The sequence below is a fragment of the Myotis daubentonii genome, chromosome X, assembly GCF_963259705.1.
Source record: "Myotis daubentonii chromosome X, mMyoDau2.1, whole genome shotgun sequence".
NCBI lineage: Eukaryota > Metazoa > Chordata > Mammalia > Chiroptera > Vespertilionidae > Myotis > Myotis daubentonii.
Window position 1 is genome coordinate 1,227,871 of NC_081861.1, and position 23,194 is coordinate 1,251,064.

Consider the following 23,194-nt stretch of genomic DNA (forward strand, 5'->3'; position numbering starts at 1 on the left):
GATCAACATAAACTGATGAACAAGAATAGACCCACAGACAAATGGCGGGGTGGGGGTGGTTAGAGAGCAACCAAAGGACTTGTATGCACGCATATTAGCATAACCCATGGACACAGACACTGGGGCAGTGGGGGCTTGCCCTCGGGGGTGGGAGTGGTGGGGGGTGGGGTTCAATTGAGGAAAAAGGAGACATATGTAAAACTTTAGACAATTAAAAAAAAAAGAATAGGCCAATACAGAATGGCATTTACAAAACAAAAATATTTGAGAATAAAAATTTATAGAAAAATTAGATGCTCAGAAAAAAGTAACATTTCTATTAATTCCCTTGCTTTGACAATGTTAACAAATACCAACCTAAACTGAAATTTAGCATTTCTGTTTATATGATTTTAAATACTGCTTTTCCCTCATGTTCTCAAAATTATTATTTTTTATATTAGTGGTAAAGATTTTATATGCTTACATGAATATTGTAAACATACAGTTTGAATGGTTAAATTATAATGTCTATTATTACCACTAGTTTTATGAAATATTAAAACAAATACACTCATAGTTCTAGAAGCTGTCTCCAGATTTGACTAAGTGAGATGATCTCTGTAAAGCCCTGTAAATGGCATTCTTAAAAAAATTAAAAACTACAGAGTTAATTCTTGCTACATTTGTAGGACGATAAATTTTCATCAAAATCAACTATAAGCTCATTTCAAATCTTGTTTACCAGTACAAGTTTCACTAATAACCTGAATCCTGAGAATGTTTCTAAATTTTTAGAAAAGAAAGGAAAAAAACCCATGCCACTTACCAAATTTAAGGCTATTTATTAGATATAATTTTTTATTTCGTACTTCACCACTAGTGTATACGAGCAGGAGACACTGTCCCTACCTCCCCCGACCCAAGGTTTAGCTCTAGAAGCATATAGAAAAAGGAAATTCAGAAGTGCTGTACCCTCACCTTACAAAAGATCCCCAGACAAAGTTTCTAAATAACATCTCACATGCAAAACCAAACAAGGCAGACTTAACTGCCTGGCTGCTGGACCGAGACAGAAATGCTGAGTGCTGCTGTGCGTTTTGAGACAGAATTGTGGGCAGAACTGGTTTGATGGTGGTTGACTTGCTAAGATCAGGTCCCTAGAAAAAGAAAATTCTAGTCTAGTACAAAAGGTCTTATTTTCAACATCTCTGGAAATGAAGTTTTCAATCCTGCTGATGTAAAAGTAGAACTAATATGATTACAACTATTTGAAGCAATGCCCTACAGAAAGTTACCCATAAGAGAAAAACAGCATGAAACCGAGCTCTCCCAACAGGCAACCTGGATTTTGCAGAGAAATGTTCATGGGCAAATTATTTTTTAACCTTTTGAAATACAAATGGAAATCTATTTTCCCAGATATTAAAATACATCCTTCCCCTTTAATAAGGAGAACACTGGAAAAGACGCAAAGAGAAACTTTTCATGAAACAATACATGTCTCCAAGCGGACCTTCAATGAGACACGAGAAGACTATTTGACCAACTGATGCTCTCAAAAGGGTTGGAGCAAGAACAACTCAGAGGGAAGCTAAAACTCTGTTAGTCACACTGTGCTGGAATCTTGCAAAGTGGGGTTAAGTGAATTTGAAAAAAAGGTTCCTGAGTGACTCTGACACACTTTCCTTCCTCAGAGAATCACTGGAAGGAAAGGAGACACCACAAAAATCAGCAGGAAAGGGAAGGATGGATTAATAAATAGTGCTGCCCTTATCCTATATAATAAAAGGCTAATATGCAAATTGACCGAACGGTAGAATGACGGGTCACTATGACACGCACTGACCACCGGGGGCAGATGCTCAATGCAGGAGCTGTTCCCTGGTGGTCAGTGCGATCCCATAGGGGGAGTGCCACTCAGCCAGAAGCCGGGCTCTTGGCTGATGAGCACAGCGGTGGTGGCGGGAGCCTCTCCTGCCTCTGTGGCAGTCGGACATCCCCCAAGGGCTCCCGGACAGTGAGAGGGTGCAGGGCAGGCTGAGGGACATGCCCCCAGTGCATGAATTTCGTGCACCAGGCCTCTAATTTAAAATAAAAAGCCAAGTCATAGCCTCACCTAGTTACACACACACACTCACACACACACACACACACACACACACAGTGTGGATTAAAGAGTTACATGTAAATGATGAAAATATTAATAGATTTAAAAATATGTAAGTGACTAACTCATTAGTATGTGACTAACTCATTTGTGGATGGGAAAGAACTTTCTATTGATAAGACAGACAATAGAAAGAACCATAGGGAAAAAAATGCATAGATTTGACTAAAAAGTAGACTTTTTTTGGGGGGGTTAAAACCCATAAAAATAAAAGCAAAAGCACAAAGTGGGGAAAAATTCCTCTGACACTGATGGAGAGCCTTTTGTGTCCAGTGCCAATACACACCGTGAAAGCACTGGAAGCTCAGAATGTAATCTGAACTCTGCCAGGTCCGATGAGGCAGACACATTCTCACGGCAGCTGCGGTGTCTGCAGTCACAGCTGCACGCCCAGGTGAGGACACGGGCCATGAGGGCCGTCGCAGTGCCCGGGCGCAGACTGGCTTCGGATGGAGGAGGAGGGCTGGCTGGGTGCTGGGAACAGCTGACCCAGAATCGGAAGGGAAGTAAGTGCTGCTGGGTTCGTCCTAAACGTCTATTTTGCTTCTTATTTCCCCTCTTCAAGTTCACATGCGAGGACAGGGGAAGCAAAGGATAGTTATTTATGGGCCCTTCGCTGTGCAAGGTGCTTGAAATGCACTATGATCACTGAATCATCCCTGGAGGGGGGTGTGCATAGCAGTGGCATTTCCCACGAGGGGATGTGAGTTGACAAATTTCTATTCCCTGGACATCGTGTCTTCTGAGACAATGCTTTTCATTTTCACTTCATCCTGCCCTAACACAATGGTAATGACCGAGATGTCGCTTCTTATTTTATTTAAAAATATATTTTTATTGATTTCAGAGAGGAAGGGAGAGGGAGAGAAACATCAGTGATGAGAGAGAATCACAGATCGGCTGCCTCCTGCATGCCCCCAACTGGGGATGGAACCCACAACCCGGGCTGTGCCCTTGACCGGAATCGCACTCTGACCTCCTGGTTCATAGGTTGATGATCAACCACTGAGCCATACTGGCTGGGCTGCGATGTCTCTTTTTAAACATTAATTGGCATTAATATGTATTTGTGGCAAAAGGTTCTGCTTACAACGCATTAAGATTGTGTAATGTCAACCGAAATCTTCAAGGCTGGTTTTGCTCCTGGCCCCGGAAATGCAGAAAGAACCTGCAGGAGATGAGCTTTAGGAAAGGTTGCTAAGTATGGTTTGGAAACGGGCATTGATGACGCATAGAATCTCTCTGTGTTAGTAAAGCCACGCAAGTTATTTCAGGAGCAAAAGTAAGCTGTTACAGTCAGACTGTGATGTGGTAATTCCGCATATCACCTTTTTTTTTCTGAAACATTTCAAATACACAAAAAGGAGAAAAGAGAACTTACCAGGCAGCTAAGCACTCCTCATCCCACCTGCACAGTTGCTAATGTTCTGGCCTCTTGGCTTAAACTGTTTCCTTGCACCCACACAATCCAAAAAGTTTAGAGACACTAAAGCTCACCCCAAGCCTCTCTTCTTTTAAAAAAATATTTTTTATTGATTTCTGAGAGGAAGGGAGAGGGAGAGAGAAACATCAAAGATGAGAGAGAATCATGGATCGGCTGCCTCGTACACGCCCGTACTGGGGATTGAGCCCGCAACCCAGGCCTGTGCCCCTGACCGGAACTGAACCTGGGACCCTTCAGTCTGCAGGCTGATGCTCTATCCACTGAGCCACACCAGCTAGGGTCCAAGCCTCCCTTCTGAAGTTCGTGTATACCATTCTGATATGTAACTTTATACTTTCATAACATATGTATACATAACAATACACTTCAGTTTTTCTTTTTAAAATGCACACAAATAGTATCTTCCTGTTACATTCTTTTGTCAACGTGTCTCACATTATGTTTCGCTTGGCACATATAAATCTCATTCATGTTCACTGGTGGGAAGTGGTTCTTTTTACGGGAAGTGTTTTGTTGGGCAGATAAACGCCACCTCCAGGCTCCATCCCCCCAACAACGGGTTCTTAGGTGGTTTCCACTTCTTTACTATCAGAAGCCATGCTCAAGTGAAGACTCTTATACATCCCGCGCTCGCGCAGTCTCTCTGGCTGACACCTAGCAGCGGCGATGCTTGCTTGGATGGCTGTGCGCATCCTCAGTTTCTCTTAGTTGTGACAAATTGCTCTCCAAGATGATTTTATCAGTTTATGTACGTATCCCACCACTAGGAAGATATGAGTTCCTGTTTACCCACATCCTCAGCGATACTTGGTTTTCTCAGGCTTACTAACTTTTGCCATCCTGGTGGGTGTGAGATGGCCTCTCCCTGCGGTTTTAACCTGTATTTCCCTAATGACATTGTCCATTTACATTTCTCCTTGGGTAAACGTACCTGTTCATATCTGTACTTCTCCCTCTCTTCCCTCAATGAGTCACTCATCTTTTATTCTTTTCTTTCTTTCTTTCAAATTGCTGAAGCAGCTCTCCATACATTCTGCAAGCGAATCTTTGCTGTTCGTGTGGGTGGCAAATGACTTCCACCAGAACGGGACGTGCCCTTCACTTTGCTCATGGTGCCTTTTGCCAGACATTTTCAGGCAAAGTAAGACGTTTTCTGATGAATAAATCCAGATAAGCCCTGGTCCTTTGAAAGACACCCCTCAAGGACCACGCTAAAGAATTGCAGATGAAATTACCGATTCAGTAAGACAATTTGGCATTTCAGTCATAAATAGTACAAAGGAGTCCAAATGAGGTGTTCCCTAAGAACTCCAAAATAGAAATGTTTCCTGAGAGTTAAACGATAACATTCAAACATCAGAGTACAGACATGCAAATGCTTTTAAAGCACAGAAAATCTCCTAGACCAGGAGTTGTCCTGCTCAATGTATCAACAAATTTAAAGAAAGAACTGGCCATTCACTAGGGGGTCAGTGAGGGAAAATTAGGAGGAAACAGGCAGGGGGATTAGGACGATGTTGGTATCGGCCACTCAAACACAGTCCGGAGGAAGCGTCTTGAGCAACAGACCAGGAGCGTTATCCTGGTGGTAAGGCCACAGAGAGGGTGATGGTGGGGCTGGATCTAATAGATCTTCTTGGCCCAGTGACATTACACATCCACATCCTAGATAATAAAAGCCTAATATGCTAAGTGTCCAGTGGAAAGGTTGGCTGTTCAACTAATCAAAGAGTAATATGCTAATGATATGCTAAGGCTGCACAACTGCTCGCTATGACATGCACTGACCACCAGGGGGCAGACGCTCTGACTGGTAGGTTAGCTTGCTGCTGGGGTCTGGCCAATTGGGACTGGGTGAGACTGGCCGGACATGCCCTGGAGCCCTTCCATGGTCCCTCCCTGGCTGGCCAAATCCTGCGTCTCTCCCTGGCCCCGATTGTGCACCGGTGGGGTCCCTCAGCCTGGCCTGTGCCCTCGCGCAATTTGGGACCCCTCGGGGGATATCAGAGAGCGGTTTTGGCCCCATCCTGCAGGCAAGGCCGAGGGACCCCACTGGTGCGTGAATTCGTGTACTGGGCCTCTAGCTATTAGATAATGAACTGAGAGGCAGCATAACAGGTTAAAAGGGTGGCTGTTGCAGCCAGACTGCTGGAGTTCAATCTCTGGCTCCGCCACTTGCTATGAACCTTGGACAAGCTTTCTTTCCTCTACCAAGAAAAGCAGAATTGTAGTTGTATGTAACTTAGGTCGTTGTTATGAGGACTAAATGAGTGAGTAAATGTGCCTGGCCAGTAGAAAATTGTGAATGTCAGTTATCCAAATACTCAAATGCCAAGGGAAAGGCAGGTGAAATACATCAACTTTATAAAATGCAGGTAAACTTCAGAACTAGGAAGATGCACAGCGGAAGGTGACCCGGATCAGAGGAGGTGGCGGAAGTAAGTCATAAAGGGTAATTTAACATTAGCTCCTGTGAACAATGGCCTTGTCCGGGGCAGGACTGGGAACAGACCCATTCTCCCTTGTGCTGGCCAGAACCGCAGTCTGGCACTTTGAGCAAGTGGACGAGGGGGATGAGGGCGCCTTGCAGGATGACAGGTGAAGGACAGCTGAAAGAAGGGGATTGTTCGGCCTTGAAGCAGAGACCAAAGGGAAGGTGTGAGAGTCAAAATGTGTGTGTGTGGCCTCGGAGAGAAAGCAGGAAGAGGACCTGTTGTGATGAGCGCTGCGCATGTCTCACATCGAGTAGAGAGCCACTGAGTTATCTGCTCACAGAACTGCTTCAGTACAGCCTGGGCCCCCGGCAGGCTGAGAAGGTAGCAAAGCATTTCAAGCAACCGATACAGTTTGGAAGAGATGCTCTTCAGCTCCCTTTCATAGAAGGTTTGTGTCTTGCAGAACATTCAATGCCTTAACGGTGAGTGGCAACCAAAGGCCACCTGTGACCATGTGCCAAGGCACGAGCGTCCTCAAGGCGACTCAAGGGTGTGCACCGGGGGGAAAGGAGGTGCTTTGTGAATGGCCAATGAGCCCCAAGCAGGTTTCCCGAATCTTCTTTTATAGCACATTTGTCCCATGTCCCTTCCTCAGCACACAGTAGGCACGTTGCTAGAGAGGCTGTTTAAACTATGTCTGAAATGAGCTGATGGATTCTGGGAGCTTTGTGATATTTAGGTTCGGTGTTCAGGTCTCTCTGCTGTCTTTCTGAGCCCTGGCTTTGCTTTGTGTCATCAGATGTTGCATCTGGAAGGGGGGACAAGACACGTTCCCCGCAGACCTGGCTCAATAGCATGAGCTCAGGTCTGGAATGGCCGTCACTGCTGGCGATGCTGGCATGGGCGTCGTCCTTCTACAAGGCGTGCCTCCACTGTGCCCCTTCCCTGGACTCAGCAGCACCTCTTCTTCTTCCCCAATTCGCTTTGGTCTCTGGTTCCCTACCTTCTCTTATAATTGCCTTTCTCAGAATTTAATGCCCACTTCGGTGTGTTCCGATCGCTCAGAAGCAGAAATGCTTCGTATTTGTAGAGAAGGCACTTTGTGCTCAGAAGAAAAACGCTGTTTCCTCTATATTAAAAACAGCTCCCAGCTGGCGGCAAGGGAACTGATGAGCTTTGCATGCCTGCTCGTCTTCAGTTCCCCTTTGTGGCCAGTGCGACTTGAAAAACACTGGAACATACAGGGTCAGCTCTTGCGGGGACCGATTGCAGAGTTCCAAATAGATGAGGCCAGTAGAGAGAGAAGTCAGCCAAGTAAGTACATGTGGGTCTCATGCTCTGATGGTTTGCATTTGGGATCCCCAAAAGAATGAGAGCGTGAGAAATGAGTACCACCTAGTATGGTGGGAAAGGAGCTTCAAGGGGCAAGCGAGGCTGAGAATCTTTCTATACTAGTCCCCCAACCCCCGTCTGTGGGGGCTAACATTCCAAGACATCAGTGGATGCTATACACTATTTTTTCCTATACATACACACATACCTATGATAAAATTTAATTTATAAATTAGGCACAGTGATGCCGGGGTCCAACCCCAGCAGGTCCAGGGGTCCCCAAAGGTGTGGACGGAGTCGGCGAAGAAGGAATGACACGGAGACAGCGTTCAGTTGATCAGCAACCTAGTCAGGATCTCTAGCCCGGATCTCCAGAGAGGTCCTGCTTCGGATTTCCAGCGAGGTTCTGTAGCCATATTCCCTCGCTAGGTTCTCCAGCCAGGTTCTGTCCAGGCTCTCCAGTCAGGTTCAGTGTCCAGGTTCCAGTCAGGTTCTCCTGCCAATCTCTGTAGTCAGGTTCAGTCCAGGATCCCTTGCCATGTTCTCCCGCTAGGCTCTGTCTCTAGGCTCTGAGGCCAGTCCTTCTCCAGGATCCTCCGGCATGCTCTCTCCAGCAAAGTTCTTCTGTCTCTAGGCTCCGTGTAGGTTCTGTCTTCTTGATTCTGTTCTAAGTTCTGAGTGTTTCTGTCTTGTTCTTCTTGATTCTGTTCTAAGTTCTGAGTGTTTCTGTCTTGTTACAACTGTATTTATACCAGTTGATTCAATCCTATCAATCTCTATTACAAAGGTTAGGGCGTTTCTTATCTCCATTCCAGGGAGAAAAGATTATGTAGTTTAAGCATGATTGTTCGTAGTTAAAGGGATTAATTACCCGCCTGGCACTTAGTTGAGAGGTTTTATTCCCTCCCTAACTTCAGGGGAAAATCCCTTCCTGGGGATTCAACCTTTCTCGGAGAGGTGACTTTGGTTAAAACACATAGTGCCAAGAAGGTGAGCAAACATATTAAGAACCGTATGCCATATATGCCAGGTCCCTTGAAACAGCAAGGATGGACCGGCTCCCGGCACAGTGAGAGATTAACAACAATAAAATAGAATAATTATAACAACACTAGAGGCCCGGGGCAAGAAAATTTGTGCACTGAGGGTGTGTGTGGGGGGGTGTCCCTCAACCCAGCCTGCCTCCTCTCACAGTCTGGGAGCCATCAGGGGATGTCCTACTGACGGCTTAGGCCCTAGGCCCTTGCAGCGCTGTGGCTTTGTCTGGATGGACGTCTGGAAGGTGTCTGCTCTAATTAGCATATTACCCTTTTATTAGTATAGATATTTGTATCACAGTCATATAAATATGGTCTCTCTCTCTCTGATAACCCATCTGATAACCAAGATGGCTACTAAGTGACTGACAGGCAGGGAGTATGGACAGTATGCGGACGGTGGACAAGGAGATGGTTCTTGGCCTGAGGTATGATGAGAGATTTCATCACCCTACTCAGAAAAGCACGCAAATTAAGGGAAAGGCTATTTACAGAGGATAAAACGTACCAAGGAAACAGTATGGCTCCTGAGAATTCCAACAGACCTTTTAATATAAGAAATCATCAAAACAATCTGACAGCTCCAAGACCAAAGTGGGACAGGGTGGACGTCCCTTTGCAAAGTAAATGTTGGCCTGTGGACTCAAGGGTCCCAGGTTTGATTCTGGTCAAGGGCACATCCCAGGTTGCAGGCTTGATTACCAGTAGGGGAGGTGCAGGAGGCAGCTGATCAATGATTCTCTGTCATCATTGATGCTTCTATGTCTCTCGCCCTCTTCCTTCCTCTCTGAAATCAATAATATATATTTAAAAAATAAAAAAAAGTATATCAACATTCTCTGTAGCACCTCTCATCCAGAGGTGAAGTCTTTGCCCACCTCTTGAAGCTGGGCAGATGCTGTCACTTGCTTTGATCAGTAAAATGTGCTGGATACTGGATGACATTGGAGCAAGACCGTAAGAGGCCTTACAGCTTCCAGTGTTGCCCTCTTGGAACCGATCCCATTGGGTTATAAATAAACCCAGGGTGAAAGATCACATGGAGAGAGATGCTTGGCCCGCACAGGCATCCCAACTGAGGCTCCAGACACGTGCGTGAGGCCATCTTGGACCACTCACCTCAGCTGAGCTGTCAGATGACTAAGAAGCTGTGTGAATGACCCCAGGTGAGAATGACTGAAGAACCGCCCAGCTGAGCCCAGAACAAATTGCAGAACTGACAATGAACGGATGGGGGATGGTTTGGTACACAATAGGTAAATGTTGCATATCTATATATATATAAAAGGCTAAGTGACCAACCGATAGGTATGACACACACTGACCACCAGGGGGCAGATGCTCAATGCAGGAGCTGCCAAGCTGCAGTGACTTGGCAGTGGTGATTCTCAGGTGACACACCCTGGAACCAGAGAGGAGGGAGCCCGATTCCTCAAGGAGCCATGTGATTCCACCTTTAGCCGTGGGTCATGTTGTTGCTGGGGCACTGTCAGCCCCGAATCTGGTTTACTGCACACTTGTGTTTTCATTCTACACTCTCTACTACAGCAACTTTGCAGAGTGCCCTCTCGCACTCCAGGACCCCTCGGGGGATGTTGGAGAGCTGGTTTTGGCCTATCCTTGCAGGCCAGGCTGAGGGACCCCACCTGCTAGAGGAACCCCGCTCACTCTGCAGATGCCCTTGGAGCCACGGCACTGCTCCAGGTGTGGCCAGCCGGGGAGGGATTGCGGGAGGTTGGCTCCAGGGTGTGTCCAGCCCGTCTCGCCCAGTCCCGCCCCACTGACCACCTTCTAATTAATTTCCTTTCAATGTGCATGAATCCATGCACCGGGCCACCAGCAAAACATAAATGAAAAGCATATGTACCATTGATTTCTAAAATGGTGACAACAAATATAATAATTTTATTAACAAAAAAGACAATGCTTAATCCCCAGTGGGGAGCATGCAGGAGGCAGCCAATCGATGATTCTCCTCATTGATGTTTCTCTCTCCCTCTTCCCTCTTCTCTGAAATCAATAAAACTATATATAAAAAGTTAAAGGGAAACTAAAAATATGATAAAAGCTTCTGCATCTGCATACTCCAATGTCAGACTTTCTTTTTACCATTAGGACAATTACATTTGTGAAGATTTTACAAAGCTGACTCTTGTGCTAATCACTAGTACAAAACCCCCAAAGTACATATCCTATTAAAGGCGGGTAAATAGCACTGCGTGTTCACTTTAAGGTCACAAATCCACTGTCTGCAGAATTACTTTTATTCTCTAACACTTACAGTGTTTTTCAGCTACTAAATTAAAGAAGCTTATCATTTTGTTAGAGCTCAAAATACTACACTTTTAAATTGTTTCACATTTTCTGGTTAGAAAATAGCATAACGCAGGCACCGTAGTGCTTCAGCCTTTAGTAGCAAGACGTGTAATTAGGGCCGGTAACACACCGCCCTCTGCTGGACACAGCACCTTCAAAGAAACGAGTCTCTCACAGACTTTTTCTGGGTTAAAATGTAACTGTTGTTTCTTCTTTCCAATGTTCTCCACCAGATATTTCTGGACATATGAGCTTATATTTCCTGGATGCAATACTTGATTTGCAGATTCATCGAAGCGATCCATGTCTAGTGCAATTGGAGAAATATCTAAAACACGAAGACTTGCTTAGAGGGATGCCTGAAAACGAGTACTTCAAGTCTCATATATCGCCATCCATCAAAAGATTACCAAGATGCGCTCTGGCCGGTGTGGCTCAGTGGATAGAGCATGGGCCTGCGGACTGAAGGGTCTGGGGTTTGACTCTGGTTGTGGGCTCGATCCCCAGTAGGGGGCGTGCAGGAGGCAGCCGATCCATGATTCTCTCTCCGCATGGATGTTTCTTTCTCTCCCTCTCCCTTCCTCTCTGAAATCAATCAAAAGAAATATATTTTTTAAAAAGAAGAGAAAATGAATAGAGACCTAGTAGGTACAGCAGGTAAGACCTAATCCACCAAACTCTTCCTCGTCTTCCTTTGCCATCTCTCTTCCCCTCTACTTGGATGAGGACAGGAAGTGACATGGAGCAGGGGACTTACCCTCAGGACCATTTTATTTAGAAATGCAACAGAAGCGACTGCTAATAAAACGGCCAGGTGTATATGACACAGGAGTCTCTAAACCTCCTTGCACAGGCGTATACGGTTTGTAGCTGTGCTGATGTGATCTCCTAAATTAGTTTTAGAATTCTATCATCAGATGCTTTATTTTCTGAAAACTTTATATACTCTTGGCTTTTCAAAGAACTTGTAAAAAAAAAAAAAAGGTAGGCTCGGAAGCATAATATGAACCGAAGTTGGCTGATGCGAAGATGGTGAAATTCAACATCGGCCTGTCCTCCAGGTTTTCCCTCACCGCATCCAAGGTCAAAGTTTCTTCCCTTCCCCAAGCCTGCTACTTTCCCGGCTGCTTTCCCACTGCCACCTCGGAGGCCATTCTGATTCAATGACTGCCACCAACGCTGCTGAGTACTTTTTCGTGGGTGTTTCTAGAAGACACGACCCGCTGCTGCATTCAAGCCCATAGGACACGACAAAGGTCAAAGGTGAAGCACAAGCATTGATTAGGCCCATGGAGGTCTTGTCATTAGACCTTTCTTACAAAGCTAATAATTTTTCACTCTGGCTGGTGTGGTTCAGTGGGTAAGGTGTCAGCCTGCGGACTGAAGGGTCCTGGGTTTGATTCCGGTCAAGGGCACAGGCCCGGGTTGTGGGCTCGCTCCCCAGTGTGGGGCGTGCAGGAGGAGCCAATCATGCTTCTCTCTCATCATGGATGTTCCTCTCTCTCTCCCTTCCTCTCTGACATCAATACAAATATTTGAAAAAAGCGAACCATTTTTCTGGACTATCCCACATTTCCGACCGGCTGGGAAATGTGCCCAGGGGTGCTGGGAAACCAGCTCTCAGGGGCAAGTAGAGGTTCTTCACACCCGGCTGAGGGCAGGATGGCCGTGGCCAGACCCCACATCCTGCAGCGGGCGGGGCGCTCGGCGGCCCGGAGACCACAGCTTTAAGGTCACAGCTGTGCTTCCTCCCGGAGGCACCACTGGCCTGGGGTGCGATGCCCCCCGCCCCCCGAGTTGGAGGAATAACAATCTTTGGCATGCGATGCTCTAACAGGGATGCAGGGGGCGTGGCTCCTCCCCGGCTCTACTCTTCATGAAGATCGATTGTCTAACTCAGTGGTCGGCCAACTCATTAGTCAACAGAGCCAAGTAACAGGACAACGATTGAAATCTCTTTGGAGAGCCACATTTTTTAAACGTAAACTATATACGCAGGTACATTGTTATTAACTTCATTAGGGTCCTCCTAAGGCTTAGGAAGAGCCACACTCAAGGGGCCGAAGAGCCGCATGTGGCTTGAGAGCCACGGTTTGCCGACCACGGGCCTAGTTGAAGCACAAACATTCAGGTATAACGGAGTTGTCTTGTGCCTGCTGGGTTCTAGCTTTCCCCCCGACCTCCGTTCCCCCCTTTTTTGTTAATCTTCATCTGAGGATATTTTCCCATTGATTCTTAGGAAGAGGGAGAGACAGAGAGAAACATTGATGCGAGAGAAATACATTGATGGGTTGCCTCCTGCACATGCCCCGACCAAGGCTCCAGCCAGGGAGCAGCCTGCAACTGAGGTACGTGGCCTTGACTGGAATCGAACCCGGGACCCTTCAGTCCGCAGGATGACACTCTATCCACTGAGCCACACCGGCTAGGGTTGCATTCACCCCTTTTTGACTCAGGCTGAACTGAGTCATACCCCAAACCCCTTTTGTCCATTCCGGAAACTTCAATGATGAGAGAGAATCATGGATCGGCTGCCTCCTGCACGCCCCCACTGGGGACTGCACTGGATTTCTGTTCCCACTCTCAGACTCTCACTGGTTTAACTTCCCAAGAGAAGGTAGTGTGATGCGGGTCTGCTCCCAGCTGCACACCCTTAGCTTTTATCTAGTTACTAGCTCAGACTGGTTGCACAATTCTATGCAGAAAATCGGTTTCACAATTCTTTTAAAAAAATATATTTTATTGATTTTTTTACAGAGAGAAAGGGAGAGGGATAGAGAGTTAGAAACATCGATGAGAGAGAAACATCGATCAGCTGCCTCCTGCACACCCCCTACTGGGGATATGCCCACAACCAAGGTACATGCCCTTGACCAGAATCGAACCTGGGACCTTCAGTCCGCAGGCCAACACGATGCTCTATCCACTGAGCCAAACCGGTTAGGGCTCACAATTCTTTATATCATACTATCACTATTCATTTTATCCGAGGCATACCTGAGGTTCAGATTCTAAAACATCCCAGGATTCCCCAAATCCACTCTGAAATGCTCCGAACTAACTTTGATTCTGAATGGAGGCAGCACAGGGCATTTCAAAGTAGAATGAGCTAGTTCTTAGCAAGCAAGTTGGGATCCAACCCCCTGGGTGCAGTGTTTACAGTGTGCTGTGCTGGGCCTCACTTCTTTTAAAAAAATACATTTTATTCATTTGAGAGAGCGAGAGAGAGAGCGAGAGAGAGAAACATCCACGATGAGAGAGAATCATGGATCGGCTGCCTCCTGCACGCCCCACACTGGGGATCGAGCCCGCAACCCGGGCCTGTGCCCTGACCGGGAATCAAACGGCGATCTCCTGGTTCATGAGTCAATGCTCAACCACTGAGCCACACCGGCCGGGCTGGGCCTCACTTGTTTATCCTTGTCTGTGAAATCATCTGTGGGTGGCTTATTGCAATTCATCCTTATCAAGAATAAGGATGACAAAACTCAGTTTCCTTACCTAACAGCTTCTGTAGATAAGAAAACTGATTTTACAGACAAGTTGGCATGAATATTTGATTGGGTCAATACGGAGTGGTTCCCTCTACCACTGGGTGGTGTAAAACTAACTAGCCACGGGGCTCAAACCTTTGAACTTCAATCAAGCATGCTAGTCAAGCTAGCTGAGGTGTCACTGGGGCATAAGAGAATCACATGGAAGCACAGTATATATATGGTCCACCAACTTCCTCCCACTCTCTCACTGCAGAAACAGAGAAATTAGTGGTCTTTTGGGTGGGAAAGGTAGTTGCTACGTTCGCTACCGCTACTGGATTGCTACAACAGTGTTTATTTCCTTTTTCCCCCCCACTGTCATCAGTGTCGTGCAAGAATCTCTTCACACTGACATACACTGCGGGGCACTGAAGGTGTGATGAGCAGAGAAGCTGAGCCTGAAGTTTAGCATCACTGCCCTGAATAACGGAGCCTCGCATTAGCTGCTTGTGCAGGTAAGAGAGCTGGTCAGCAGAGTCATTATTCAGATGATCATTAGTAACTGAACTTAGACTTGTAGAACCCAATGTGTGCATGACTCAAGACAGTCAGCATACTGAGGGGAATGCAGGCTTGGAGAGATCGTTTTAGAGAACAATTCTCTCTCTCTCTCTCTCTCTCTCTCTCTCTCTCTCTCTCTCTGGTGATTTTTCTTTGATTTCTTAAGCCTAATACTATTTTCCAAATTTTAGAAACGAATTATCCAGTACTTTTAGAATCCAAGTTTATTTTGAAAGGAGATGTACATAGTAGACACAAGTCTGATGTTTGGGAAGCTGAAGATGTGAACTAGTTGTCATTTGTTACACTGAAGTTCAGGGTCAATGTCATTCCTCTCATAGCGCTAGACTCTGTGGAAGGCTCTTTACCTCCCTTCTGTTCTGAAGCATTTGCTAGTGTGAAACAGAACAAGGTGACGGTAAGGAGTAAGAGATCAGATGCTGCATGAGGTGATCTACTTAAAAAAAAAGGAACATTATTAATACAGAAACGTGATCACGTTTACAGATTGTAGTATAGAATGTATTATCTACACAAGGCAGGGGGCTAGTGTGTTCCTTTCATATCATCATAAAAAAGGTCCATTTCTTCTGGAAAATAAAAACTACTTTGATCAGATCAATTTTCCTTAAGAAATAAACTGGCTTAGTTCACTTTCCACTTTGCCTGATGTGCTACAGTTTAGGTTTTAGATATTTACAAGCAGATATGATACACTAACTGCAAGCAGATTCCGATTTGCCAGGTGGAGTGGATTCAAACACACTAACTGTGCGGCACATGGACTATTTCCTGAGTAAAAACGACAAAGAAATAGAATAGAATGACAAAGACATTGGTAGACATTAATGAAGGGTCTCAGTATTTGAACTAGAGACACTTCATAGCCTTCAGGTTTTCAAGTCTTTAGGTGGGTCTTGTTTGGTATAAAAATTATTTCAAAATTGTTTAGCCAAAGAGTGGATAGGATTCTAAAAATAAGATTGAGAATCCTCACTCTAGGTTAGAAAAGAATAGAGAACGTGGTTCCTAGAAAGTTATGGTGAAAAATTCAAGAAATGCGGCACATTCTGAGAAATCTCATGATTCTTATTTGACCAGAACCCAAGAACTTCTATTATTCTCCCCTGAAAGAAATGAGGACAGGAGAAAAATAAGAATGACAAGGAGTTTTTATGTGGCTTTTCAACCCTTTCTGTGTACCCTTTAAATAAAGATTTAAAAATAAGACAGAAAAGCAAACGCCACACCTGCATTTCTGCTGGGATTAAAATAACTTTTAAAAAACCTCTTCTCTGAAAAACCAGATACTCAATTCACACACAGACACGTGAGGGCGCTCTAACCAACAAGCACAGCAGCTACAGTTTTGACAGAATTTGAAAGTAAACTTCGTATTAAAGTAGGACTGTTTAGCGTTAGTATTTGAAATAAATTATTGATGGCCTTTGGTAAAGACCCTGGGATTTTGGTGTTTATCCTTGGTTACTACACTTTCCTTCTGTGCAATTCAGGATCTTGACTGAGTATCTGTTTCTGTGGAATTAAGTTTACTTCTGAATAGGAAAAGAGACTCTTCTAATAGTATTAGATTTTAGATTAGTGCTTTAATCCAGCCATGGAAAGACACCATTTTGAACAGTATTTATGTACAATGAATGTGGTGATTACAGACCAGTCCTCTCTATGCTTTGGCAACAGGTTCCTTTGGCCAGTGTGTGTATGGCTTGGAAGTGCCTTAAAATTATAAAAAAGTACCTTTCTAGGAAGAGAAATCAATTGTCATTTACAAACAGCTTTAGAGTCTAATAGAAGAACTACAAAGCCCTCTAGTAAAAGTGACAAAACTCAGGCATTTAAGTATGTTTATCGAATTTTGTTTTTTTAGACAAAGGCGCTTTCCGCATCAACTTTTGCTTTTATTTCACCTGCACAATTGGGATCGGAAAAGGTGAGAAGGCATCTACACGTTCCCTTTCCATCCAACACATCCATGTCGCTATTTTGCCCAATTTTTAAAAACCGTTCACCTTAAATACCATTTATAATTTTAAATATTTAACATGGCGGGGGGAGGTGGAAGAAGGTGTAGGGCAGATAAATGTTTTAAAAACACCTGCATGCCGAAACCGGTTTGGCTCAGTGGATAGAGCGTCGGCCTGCAGACTGAAGGGTCCCAGGTTCGATTCCGGTCAAGGGCATGTACCTGGGTTGCGGGCACATCCCCAGTGGGGGGTGTGCAGGAGGCAGCTGATCGATGTTTCTCTCTCATCGATGTTTCTAACTCTCTCTCTCTCTCCCTTCCTCTCTGTAAAAATCAATAAAATATATTAAAACAAAACAAAACACCTGCAATTCTGTTCTAGCTCCTGTGACAAGTCAAGAAAAGCTGATCTAAATGAGCAACCACTCAGCCGTGACATGTATCCGGCCCTCCCCGATCTCCTCCGTGGCGCTGCCAGTCCTTTACAGCTTCCTCTGTGTCGTCGGCCTCTTCGGCAATTCTCTCTCTCAATGGGTGTTTTTAACCAAAATAGGCAAGAAAACCTCCACTCACATCTACCTGGCGCATCTCGTGACGGCGAACTTACTGGTGTGCAGCACCATGCCCTTCATGGGGATGTATTTCCTGAAGGGTTTCCAATGGGAGTACCGATCGGCCCAGTGCAGGGTGGTCAATTTCCTGGGGACGCTCCCCATGCATGTCAGTATGTTTGTCAGCCTCTTGATTTTAAGCTGGATTGCCATCAGCCGCTATGCTACCCTGATGAAAAAGGAGTCCACGCCCGAGACCACTTCGTGCTATGAGAAAATATTTTACGGCCATTTACTGAAAAAGTTCCGCCAGCCCAACTTCGCTAAAAAGCTCTGCGTGTACATCTGGGGCGGCGTGCTAGGCATCATTATCCCGGTGATCATCTACTACTCCGTGGTGGAGGCCACGGAGGGAGAGGAGACCCTGTGCTATAACCGGAAGATGGAACTAGGAGCCATGATCTCGCAGATCGCGGGCCTCATCGGGACCACGTTTATCGGATTTTCGTTTTTAGTCGTCCTCACGTCATACTACTCTTTTGTGAGCCACCTGAGAAAGATCAGGACCTGTACGTCCATCACGGAGAGACATCTCATGTACAGTTCCGTGAGGAGGCATCTGCTGGTCATCCAGATCCTACTGATTGTCTGTTTCCTCCCCTACAGCATCTTTAAGCCCATTTTCTATGTGCTCCACCAAACAGTGAGCTGTGAGCAACTGAATTATTTGATAGAAATCAAAAACATCCTCACCTGTCTCGCCTCAGCCAGAAGCAGCACCGACCCCATTATATTTCTTTTTTTAGATAAGACGTTCAAGAAGATACTGTATGATCTCGTCACAAAATCTGAATCCACGCCTACCCAACCCTATGGCTGACTTTTGAGGGGGAAAGCCCACCACCTAGGAAAGCGCTCAGATGACTATAAAACGACATGGTCAACGGGCCATCATGCGGTGGTTAACAGGCACCGAGAAGACCTCTTTGGTTTAAAAAGTGCCCAGAAAACTCACTTTACAGTTCAACTTGTACTGAAGGCTGAGAGGACAGAGACCTTCAGGGGCAAAAGTAAGCGCATTGAAAGGATCCCGCTGCATAGGAAACCAACAGACCATTTTCTATGCAAAGTCAATCACAGGGGCTTCTATTCGGGACACAGTGCTTCATGGCGGTAGGACAGGGAAGCCAAAGGTGTGGACTTTTCAAATACAAGGGTCCATCTGTGGAGTGTTTTGTTGGGGACTTTGAAGACAAGAAAAGAAAAAGTGGATACGGAATTTCCTCACTTAAGTCCTATCTAAATGTGTGAATGATACAGTGTAAGAATTCAAGGTATGAAGCACACTATTTGGTATTATGTGGCTTAGGATACTAGGAGAAGCAACATTCATTGATTCTAGTATTTCTCAAGCAGATGTTATTTGTAACTCTGCTTAAATATTTGGATTAGACTTTGTCAAAATAAAAAGCGAATACAATGCCATTCTATGCCAATCTGGATCACATTTTGTATAGTTTCCTCTGCATTTTATATAATGTTGTTATTGATGACAAATAGAACCGGGCATGTAGATATGTTCAATTATACAATGATAAGGCAGTACAATCGCATCACTGTTCAGAGACTGGTCTCTGCAGTTGGAGTCCTTGGGCTCAATCCTAGCTCCACCTCACCCTGGTTAAGTGTTAATTTCCTCATTTGTAGAATGGAAAAGTACCGCACAGTTCATAGGTACTATTATTAAATCAGATGTTACTATTATGAGTAACTACCATTTACTAAGCACTTGCTATGTGTCAGGCATTCTTCTTACACGCTTTATAAGTATTATGTCAATGATCACAACCCTAGAGTATGCCAATTTACTGATTAAAAACTGAAGTGCATGGGTAAGTAAGTTGCCCAATATTCTAAGCAAATATTTAAAGAATAAGCATTTCTTAATGGTCACTTGGTTCTTCCACGCAAGTCAGTAAGACAAATGATGGTGACTCTATTCTGTATTATATACATGATAATAATAATTTGTGAAAATGTGTGGTTTATCTTCCCACCTTTGGCGCGTGTTTTCTATTTCTGCTCCCATGGTCCTTGCATTCTCTGCTCAGATAAGAACCAAACAAAAACAGCTGAATAAAAATAAAGTTGAATAAATATTCATTGAAACCTGTTACTTAGAGACTTAAAGCGTCATTTATTCTGTCCATGGCAGTTCCTTCAGGTCACACAGCACTTCCCAAAGCCTTTACACTGGCAGCAGGTTTGGGTCCATGAATTAAAAATGTAGAAGGAATTCGCTCTTCAGATGCCCCACGGGCCAGGTGATCAATACCACTGCAGCGGTTCTCAACCTGTGGGTCGCGACCCCTTTGGCGGTGGAACGACCCTTTCACAGGGGTCGCCTAAGACCATCCTGCATATCAGATATTTACACGACGATTCATCACAGTAGCAACATGACAGTTATGACGTAGCAACGAAAATAATGTTATGGTTGGGGGTCACCACAACATGAGGAACTGTATTTAAAGGGCCAGAAGGTTGAGAGCCACTGCACTAGAGGTTTCCCTAACACATCTGCATGATTTTAATGTAAAAAGAATAGAAAACAAACAGTACATGTTTTTTCCCCCCTGTTTTACTTCAATGCTTAATTGAGAGAAGAAAATCTTCAGAGGAAAGTCTGAGGAACCACCTGCTGGCTTCAAACGCGTCCAGCGCGCGTCTATTCTCCAGCAGCGACCTGATCTCTGGCTGGTTCATCTGCAAACACAGAGGCAGGTGGCTGCCTGCGAGCTGGCTGCAAACGGAAACTTCATGGACACGAGAACCACAGAATCCCAGAGCAGCGCCCAGCTGGCCAGGAGGATTCCTGAGGAAGTGTTTCCAGTTACACCAGTACTTTTATTCTCATACCAGTTTTCAACCCCAAACTCATTAGATTAAGGGGAGCTGAGAAGATGATCAATAGTTTTCATTTAACATACTGTATTAAATCTCACCGCATTTAGGTTTTTAAATATACAGTGGGGCCTTGACTTACGAGTGTCCCGACTAACGAGTTTTTCGAGATATGAGCCGTCTCTCGGCTGATTTTTTGCTTTGAGTTGTGAGCTAAAATTCGGGTTACGAGCAGCTTCAGATACCCCACCGCTAGTTGGCGCAGCAAACGTCACAGTGAACGCCACACCATCAGCCCAGCATCACGTGTCTCACTCGTTCACTTTAAGATTTGACATACGAGTAATTTGAGTTACGAGCTCTGTCACGGAACGAATTAAACTCGTAAGTCAAGGCCCCACTGTATATATCTGCTTAAAATAATTATTTCGTGTAATTTATTTTATTTTGAGATGGGGGGAGGGAGAGGGAGAGAGAGAAATGTCAGTTTGTTGTTCCACTTATTTATGTATTCATTGGCTGTTTCTTTTATTTTATTTTATATTTTTACTAGAGGCCCGGTGCATGGATTCATGCACCAGTGGGGTCCCTTGGCCTGGCCTGTGGGGATCGGGCCTAAACTGGCTCTCCGACATCCCCTGAGGGGTCCTGGATTGCAAGAGGGGGCAGGCCAGGCGGAGGGACCTCACCAGTGCACAACTGGGGCCGGGGAGGGACTGTGCAAGGGCTCCAGGGCGTGTCCAACCCAACTCGCCCAGTCCTGATCAGGGCCGATTGGGGCCAGCCGGGAGGGACACAGGAGGTTGGCTGGTGGGGGAAGGACCGCAGGAGGGCTCCAGGGCATGTCTGGCCCTTCTCGCTCAGTCCCGATTGGCCGGACCCCAGTAGCAAGCTAACCTACTGGTTGGAGCGTCTTCCCCCCTGGTGGTCAGTGAGTGTCATAGCAACTGGTCGAACGGTCGGACACTTAGCATATTAGGCTTTTATTATATAGGATAGGATTGATTTCAGAGAGGAAGAAGAGGGAGAGAAAGAGAGAGGTAAATATCAATGATGAGAAAGAATCATTGCTTGGCTGCCTCCTGCATGCCCTCTACTGGGGATCGGACCTGCAACCCAGGCATGGGCCCTTGATCAGAATCGAACCTGGGACCCTTCAGTCACAGCCCTAACTGGGGACTGAACCCACAACCTTGACATATGGGTAGGATGCTCTAACAAACTGACCTACTGGACCAGGGCCTAAAAATAATTATTTCAAAAAGGCACTTTACATGGCTACTATTTAAATAAAACATAAAAGATATGGCCAAACCAGTTTCCTACATTTAAAGAGGCAGAAAGAGAGCTGTGCCATTTCTCTGTGAGTTGCACATTCTGACAGAGAGCTCCCGTTTAGTTCTCTGTACTGAGCCTGTTACACTCACCATGTTTATCTTAACAGCATAGCGGCTCTCCTGAATAGGTTGTTGCAAATCATGCTGCATTTTTTGTGTAACTTGAAGACCTGGCTATTTAAGGCAGTGGTTCTCAACCTTCCTAATACCACAACCCTTTACTGCAGTTCCTCACGTTGTGGTGACCCCCAATTTCATTGTCACACATTGAACATAATTAAAGCATAGTAACTAATCACAAAAACAATATGTAATTACATATGTGTTTTCCGATGGTCTTAGGCGACCCCTGTGAAAGGGTCGTTCGATTCCCAAAGGGGTCGCGACCCACAGGTTGAGAACCGCTGATTTAAGGTCATGGCAAATATTTTATATGAAATAATCATTTTTTAAATGGACGCTAACTTTAAAGTGTGGATTTCAGAAAAACGGTGTTTGTAATGTTCCTGTGAGCTAGAGGCAAGCAATTTCAGAAACCCAAATTCTGACTTAGGGCAACACGATTATGCCTTCAAACAGGCCACGGCCACTGTTTATCTCCCCTCGCATCCTTTCCATAGACATAGTCTCACTGAGGCAAACTTTCAAACTATGAGTCAGGAACACAAACCCTTAGGACCAAACATCCAGCCCTCGCCGGTGTGGCTCAGTGGGTAGGGCGTCGGCCTGTGGACTGAAGGGTCCTGGGTTCAATTCCGGTCAAAGGCACATGCCCCGGTTGCGGGCTCGATCCCCAGTGTGGGGTGTGCAGGAGGCAACCAATCAATGATTCTCATCTTTGATGTTTCTATCTCTCTCTCCCTCCCTCCCTGAAATCAATACAAATATATATTTAAAAAAGACTACACAAGCAAAAGGAAGATACACTACTCAACCTGGAAGTGAGTTTGTGCTCCCCGGGCAGAAGGGGAGGCTGCCCATCGTGTTCTGATTGGGCAGGACTCCCACGGCCTATCGGGGCCCTACACCCTGCAGGGTGGGAGATGCGATGGAAGGAAAGCCCGCTTGGCCAACCACACGGGGAGCACAGAGGGACACTGGCCATATGCCAAGCATTTCCATTGTGCGGCCTAATGCCCTGGATCTTCCCTGGACTGTCCCCAAATCCCAACTGAAGAGACATCACAGGGAAGAAAGAGTTACTACGTGAGAAAGGCTATGCACCCGACAGAAAAAGCTGCTTTGGCTGCATCATCCACGCTCGCTGCCCCTGCCTCAGGAGAAGCACAGCAGTGAAAGGGTTTGCATCTAATAAGCAAAGAAACAGCCATTCTTTTCTTTTGAAGTCAAGGCGTTGATTGTTTTTGAAGGGTCAGGTGGGAGAAGAGAAGCACAGTAGTTAGAAATACAAGGTAACTAGCCGGTGTTGCTCAGTGGGTAGAGTGTCGGCCTGTGGACTGAAGGGTCCCGGGTTCAATTCCAGGCACGGGCACATGCCTGGGTTGTGGGCTTGATCCCCAGTAGGGGGTATGCAGGAGGCAGCTGATCGACAATTCTCTCTCATCATTGATGTTTCTCTCTGTCTCTCCCCCTCTCCTTTCCTCTCTGAAAAAAAAAAAAATACAAGGTAGCCCAACTGGCATGGCTCAGTGGTTGAGTGTTGACCTA

General features: G+C 45.6%; 2 protein-coding genes across 12 annotated transcripts in view; one reads left to right on the top strand and one right to left on the bottom strand.

The window, feature by feature from the left end:
- CASK (calcium/calmodulin dependent serine protein kinase) overlaps window positions 1–23,194 on the bottom strand; it is a 277,352-nt gene that overhangs the window by 108,834 nt on the left and 145,324 nt on the right. The gene's annotated exons all lie outside the window — the stretch shown is intronic.
- Window positions 17,133–18,193, top strand: GPR82 (G protein-coupled receptor 82). Its single transcript, XM_059678476.1, has one exon. It carries the CDS (start codon window positions 17,149–17,151, stop codon window positions 18,163–18,165), a length of 1,017 nt encoding a protein of 338 aa, XP_059534459.1. The 5' UTR covers window positions 17,133–17,148; the 3' UTR covers window positions 18,166–18,193.

Excerpts from the sequence above, each read along its gene's own strand:
- GPR82 (XM_059678476.1), top strand. The coding sequence starts at position 17,149 with ATGAGCAACCACTCAGCCGTGACATGTATCCGGCCCTCCCCGATCTCC.